The 6,744-nt window shown below is 39.9% G+C and overlaps 1 protein-coding gene across 1 annotated transcript; it reads left to right on the forward strand.

The window, feature by feature from the left end:
• Positions 1-2,443: 2,443 nt before the first annotated feature.
• Positions 2,444-6,239, forward strand: LOC111333973 (nematocyst expressed protein 6). The gene is made up of 9 exons (XM_022939639.2): positions 2,444-2,662; positions 2,841-2,939; positions 3,360-3,545; positions 3,999-4,116; positions 4,222-4,313; positions 4,497-4,580; positions 4,878-5,129; positions 5,535-5,654; positions 5,975-6,239. The coding sequence occupies exons 1-9, from the start codon at positions 2,581-2,583 to the stop codon at positions 6,097-6,099; spliced, it is 1,158 nt and encodes a 385-aa protein (XP_022795374.2). The 5' UTR covers positions 2,444-2,580; the 3' UTR covers positions 6,100-6,239.
• The last annotated feature ends 505 nt before the right edge of the window (positions 6,240-6,744 follow it).

A 6,744-nucleotide genomic window follows, 5' to 3' on the forward strand; every position in this document is an offset into this window, starting at 1 on the left:
CATTAACAGTTGACACAGCTGCTTCAACTTCTTGGTGAAATAATTCCTGTTCATTCAACTTCAAATGACTCTTCTTGCGTTGTCACAGTTGCTACTGGGACCCTTTAAGCAGGCATTTTCCGTGGTTTTTTCGGTACTGGCTAGTTTAATCGAGATGGTTCTGCCCATATATATAATAATAAACTCATGATTTTAATAAATTTTTAATTTTACATTTTAATATTACATTATAATTTTATGATTTTACATTCAGTTCATAGATAACTATAAGACCACAGTGCACAGAGAAATATAAATGTCACCTTTTTAATAAGGAGAAAAAAATCCCAGCATAAACACTACAATACCGAAAATCAAAGCACCATTTTCTTTCGGTATCCAAGCAACAAAACAACCGTGCAAATATCATAAACCTTTCACCAATTTCCAGCGACCTGCCCACGTTTTTTCGCATGTCTTCTGTTTTGAAATGTTCTGAGCACAAAGAAGTTGATTTTGTGATGAAGAATCCGTCCTTTCCATGCTGACGCTTCAGGAGATTGCACCATCTGATTCACTGCTGGAAGTCATTCGGAAACGAGTAGAAATGCTGACCTGTTGGATTGCCTGTTGTGTCATAATAGCTATTAGCACAACAAAAAAGCGGCACAGTGTCTTCCTCTTCTTTTCGAAGAAGAAGGAGGAATATCCTGCGTAGGAAAAGTATCGTTCATTGTCGAAATATCTCGATGAAAAGGACAGAGTACCACCACATTTCACTAAACTCTCACTTGAACTCGCAACGCGACTCAACACTAACCTCGCTATCATGTTTGCGCGGTTACACATCCAATATGGCGCCGGGAACTGTAAAAAGGGCTATTAAAAAACATGTAATAAACATGAATAATTGTCTCTCCCTGACGCACTACTAGGAAAAGAAGTAAATACCCGCTTCAGCTTGCATGCTCAAGACAACGATTCTACCGTTTTTAAAGAAAAAGTGTTTGTACTTCAGATTCCAACCCCCCACCCCCTTCTTCAAGCTATTGGTTTAAGGAGAATTAAGCAAATAGTAAATTCAATATAAATGGGAATCTCGGTAAGGTCCAATTGTCCGATCAAAGCATTCGTTCGCCCTTTAGGATTTTACTGAAATGAATCCGACAGCTCACAGGGTTTACTATGCGTGGTACGTGTAATAAACGTTTCCTTTTCTGTTGTCTGACGGACGCCCGGAAGCCTGTGTGGTCGACTTAACTCCAAGTTGAAAGTCCAATTTGCCGGTAAACCAAGTATAGGCATCGAGAAATACATGCTCTGAAGTGCATAACTAAACTCTGAACAAGTGCTGTGAACGATAGTGATAGCCTGATCAGGAAATATTGCGTACGACCATTTGCAAACCCATAGTCTCAAAGCCAAGCATGAAAAGGATCTTTATAAACAGAAGATAAAGGGGTGACGGTTACCTATCAAAATGATTGCCGCACCATGACGTCATCAGCCGTGTCATCATGTCTCTTGTTACTCCACTCCCTCGCTCGTTTCGTGACAAGACATCACGTAGGTTATATTGTTGGGATCGTGTTTAATGCAGAGCTAACGTTGATAAACTTTATGACCGTTGATGAGCTTTGCTGTAGAATAAATGCGATTAAAATTTGACAGTTTCATCTCCAGTTCGTTTTTTTAATCATAAACATAAACGATTATCCCTGCTTCCTTGAAATTCGTGATTTTAAGAAAACAAAACAGACCTCAACCCTCGCCAACGACGTAGTAAGAGAAATAATTTTGAGCATTTTGTTGCTTTCAAAATCTGGGTGAGAGGGTGCATAATGGCTAAGGTAACTGGCGTCACGCGTACGGAGCCTCCAAACAATATTGGTCCGAACATGTTTCAAAGAGGAAGTCAGTCTGCTGGGCAAGCGCAGTTTTGTCCGGAAAGTGCTCATTATCATCTTGGTGAAAATTGTATCTGCAATCTTTTATTTTTACAACAGCGAAAGGCTGGGAGAGAAATAGATTTGCACCAAGGGGGTGCAAAAGGGGTCGAAAAGAAGGAGAGAGATAAGGGTGGGGCAATGAATATTTTGTAATAATAATAATATTTTTCGTCTTCCCCCCCCCCCTCCCCGGGAGCCTCTTAACGTTAACCAGTCGCCCTGAATAAGGCGCCGCGCCTACACTGCAGGCTACGAGGAAGTTTTAATCACAACCTTATTAGAGATGGATGCCATTGATCTTTTGTAAGTCCACTTAAATCGGAGACAGTTCTAACCTTTTTTTCGTGGTTAATAACTTTTTTTTATACGCCTCGCTTTTCATGAGAGCATAAAACCCTAATCACTACTGGCCATCAATTTGACCTCACCCGCCTCTGCTGATGACGAAGACAAATGTGATTATTGCCAAATATGTAACTTGAATTCATATCAGCAGCTGAGGTGTCAGTTTACGACACCCACAATGAAAGATCATGTTCTCGAAAGAAAGATATATAAATGAACGCATCGACGTCGAATTTTTATCTCCCAGCAAGAGCATCCAACAGAGCGTAACAGTTTTCGGTTTTGGAGAAGCGAAACAGGATTAACAATGCTGCGTTTAGTTCTACTAGCAGTTTTTCTGCAAATGAGCGAATGCATTTTAACACCAGATGGACTAACTCAACCCCCAGGTATGATCATTTTTAAGGCAAATCGTGAGTCCCAATCGATCGATTTTTGCCGGAGTACCCCTTAATCAAAGTCATAACCCGCACTACCGCGTTTTGGGAGGTCAAGACAGTCACTTATTTCTATGTAACGCTTGCAACAAAGCTAAAACTCTTCACCATCTAAATTTTTTGCTCTTAGCCCCAGGTCAACTGCAAGGAAATTCCACGACATCAAAAGAGGAAATCTCGGCCTTTCAAGCGATCGAACAGGCCAACAATGCCGTTGGAAACTTACGAAGTAAGCACTGATTTTCATAATTTACTCATTTTCAGCTTGCCACTTATCTGCTTTACCCTTAGACTTTCTCAAAGTCGTTCGCTTGGTTTTCTGTTCTGGTGTGGTAGGACCCGCTTTCGCTCGCTCGGCTCGGCTCGCTCGCGCCACGCGCTCACTGTCGCGCTAAGCGCTCAAAAGCGCGACTTGTGAGCAAGTCTACCTTACCCTCACCAGTATCCAATCTTATAAACTACGGCATTGTGGTTTTTTCTTTAAAAAATATCCTTTGTGCACTAAACCAAGTTATTACAGCGTGACTGAGATCATTATGTGCGGGCTTACCGTTTATGTGAACCGCACAACTAAATGGTGAGCTCGCTGACTCGTGCGACTATAACTGCGGTTTTCATTTCAATTTATTAATTTTTAAAACTTTTTAAGTGAATGACAGAAGCGGACTTTTCTTACACGAGGGAGATATCGAGCTAACAGGCTGGCAACGGAAAGTTATTAAAAAGCAGAACTCAGGCGGGCGACAGAGGCGCGGTGCTATGAGAAGTCTTTCTCGGCGGTGGATGGATCCGAACGGTCGTCCTTTGATTCCCTACTACATCGAAGGCAGTGTGGGTGAGTGTCTGCTCAGAAATAAATTTAAAATAATGGGTACTCAAAGTAAGCAAATTTTTATTTTTCTCATTCTTCGCGTAATCAACCCATTGGGGCGTAGGCAATGTTTCCAGCGGGGGAGTGGGGAGGGGGGGTGGTCAGAACACTAGCATATAAATTGAGCTGATCACTTTCCATGTAACCTTACATCTCCCACCACCGGCTTTCCATTCTTTACACCCTTACGTTTCAAGCATTGGTTGAAATCAGCTTTCATATTTTTTATCCTTTAGAAAAACGAAAAAGTAAAGACAGCAAAAAGGATATGTTAAATTCAGAAAAGATAGTGGCGTGAAAATCATGTGTGATTCTGGGATGTCCTTAAAATTTGCGTTTCTCGTGAATTTTTACTCGCTATCGCGTCTTCACAGTATCGGTTTTGAAACATAAGGGTGTGGATTTGTTTTGTTGCAGCACATGCCCGCGGTGTCATAGATCAAGCCATGAGGCATTGGATGAGTAAAGTTCCTTGCCTGAGGTTCGTTCGAAGAACAACTCATCGTAACTACATCAGCTTCTTTTCTGGAGGAGGGTAAGGAAGACTCAATTACTTTGAAGGCCAGGTCACTTAGAAAACGTCAGGAGCGCTGTTTGACATATTTTTTTCCTCTAATATTTGTGATTTTTCATTTAACAGCTGCTACTCCATGGTGGGGCGAGTTGGAGGAGGACAAAAGATTTCCATTGGACGGGGCTGTAATCACATTGGCGTGGTCGTTCACGAAATTGGTGAGTGGATAAGAAAAAAGCTGAAGATGTTTAATCCATTTACCGCAAAAGTCTGACGTGAATTGAACCTTTTATATCGAGAAATCTGATTGTCTTCTTAGGATTATTTTGGTTTTGATAAACGAAGCTCATCAAGAAAGCCTTTGAAAAAAATCATTATATTTCCTACTGTGTACTTTTCAGGTCATGCTCTCGGGTTCTGGCACGAGCAATCCCGTCCCGATAGGGATCGTTACATCAACATTCACTGGAACAACATTCCAAGTGGTAAGAGATATAAACCATGTAATCAAAAGCAAGAGAATATCGACAGTTGATATTCTCTTGATCAAAAGCTATCATCCTTGCGGCCATCAAATTTGCTAACTCTGGACAGTGCCGGAAAACGGAACATTTTTCATCGATATGTCAAGGCTCAAAAGATTTGGGTAGTTAAATTTATAATTCAATTTGAAACATGATTTTTTCTGTTGCCCTGTAATTACTAAAACGTCAACATAGTTCCGTTCCACGAACGAAAACATACACATTTCCTCAACCTTAATCCAGTATTCCTTTCACCAGGAGTCCGCTCCCAATTCTCGAAGATGTCAACGAGCTCCATCAACTCGCGCGGAATCTCGTATGATTACGACAGCGTGATGCACTACCACTCTACTGCGTTTGGCAATGGACGCATAACTATCACACGAAAAGATGGAAGCACCAAGCTGGGAAATACTCGAGGTTTGAGTGCCAAGGATGTTCAACAAGCAAACTTGATGTACTGCAACGGACAACCCACAAACCGACCAGTAACTGCAAGACCACCCACAGGTACTTCTTACTTTCGCTTGGCTATGGTTTCAGCCTTAATGTGTTCCCTATACCACAAAGTAATGAAAAGATCTGATGAAATAAAATTTTAAAAAAAAAAAACACAAAAAGGCGAAGTTTCACTAAATCTCGGTGAAAGTTCTATTTCAAAGGGAAAACTTAAAAGGAATAAACAGATTAGCTAACTTACGTTTTGACTTAAGAAAAATCACATTATTTTCCAATCGAGAGATTAGAAACTTACAATATGTCGGTACCAGTGCATTTCGCCAACTTATTACCCCATCAGCCATCAGCCTTTTTTGCGACTTCCCCACTAATATCACTCTGTTAGTATCTGCTAAGTTGCTGTATCCTGCAGTCACAGATGTTTATTTTAATCAAGTGATCATCTTTCATCAACAGGTTGTCGATACAGAGACAATAATTCCAATTGTCCAGCTTGGAAATCCAGGGGTTACTGCACGCACACATATCGGGCGTATATGAGACTAAACTGCCAAAAAAGTTGCTTCTGCGGAACCAGTAAGTCAATTTTCTTCCTACCCTATCCAATTTTACAATTTTCACGAGTTCAGTCCGTATATAAAAGCTACACAACCTATGCATTTAATTATTTAATGACCATTACCAGCAATTTAACTGACACAATGTGTAATTTTGAGCCTGTCTTATTCTGAAAATAGTATCGACCCTTCTCTATTGTTCACTCATTCGTTACTTATTCATTTTCCATGTTCACCAATTTGAGAACTAAACGATGATACCATTTAATCCAATGAATGACCGATCAATCTATTTATTGATTAATTAATAAATTATTGATCGGTTAACTGTTTCCACAGACACAAACTGCCGCAACCTTCATCGAAACTGCCCAGTATGGAGGCAAAGAGGATTCTGTCGGCGAAACTCGCAGTACTACACCTACATGTCAACTAATTGTAAACAGTCATGTGGCTTATGCTAAACCAGCTAAGTTTGCGATGCAAGAATTGTATCATAAATAAGTATTTTTTAAAAGAAAAGAATGTTGAATCGCTCGAAGCAATTTTTTTCTTATCATAAGTTTTTCTGTGCATTAAATAAAAATTTAACTCTTTTACATGACCTAGTTTCTTTTCATTTTGTCCTTTCCAAGAGAGAAGTAATAGTCAATAGATATTTGTGAATTGTTAACGCTGCAAAGATGAGGTCATATGGTAGATGCAGAACATGAAAATGACACTTTGGTTTATTTGTCTAGAAATATATATATATATTTTTAAATAAACAGACTAGGAGAAGTCGTGGCTGTGAAAAAGTGCTCGATGCAGGTTGCAGAGCGTTTCAATAGCGGTTATAAATTAATGACAGGAAGATCGTTTCACCGTTACTCTGAGTTTCACGCAGTTTGCGCTGCGATCGTCAGATGGTTTATTATCGATGGAAAACATACCGTGCTATAAAGTCAATTTATAAATAGAAATTATAGTTAAAATAATAGGAAGCAATTAAGAAGACAAAATGACTGTTTCTATTGGTTTCGCAAGTAGAACTTGTTTTCATGGCGGCACTTGGAAATTAGTTCTGATCGTTTGTTTAATGAAGTGGACTTGCCGAAATATGCGAACTC

This window comes from Stylophora pistillata, chromosome 9 (genome assembly GCF_964205215.1).
Source record: "Stylophora pistillata chromosome 9, jaStyPist1.2, whole genome shotgun sequence".
Classification (NCBI taxonomy): Eukaryota; Metazoa; Cnidaria; class Anthozoa; order Scleractinia; family Pocilloporidae; genus Stylophora; species Stylophora pistillata.

Bases quoted from the DNA above. Each gene is read 5' to 3' on its own strand.
- LOC111333973 (XM_022939639.2), top strand. From the start codon at position 2,581: ATGCTGCGTTTAGTTCTACTAGCAGTTTTTCTGCAAATGAGCGAATGC. The intron at 4,314-4,496 runs GTGAGTGGATAA...TGTACTTTTCAG, and splicing joins CGTGGTCGTTCACGAAATTG to GTCATGCTCTCGGGTTCTGG. The intron at 5,655-5,974 runs GTAAGTCAATTT...CTGTTTCCACAG, and splicing joins AAGTTGCTTCTGCGGAACCA to ACACAAACTGCCGCAACCTT.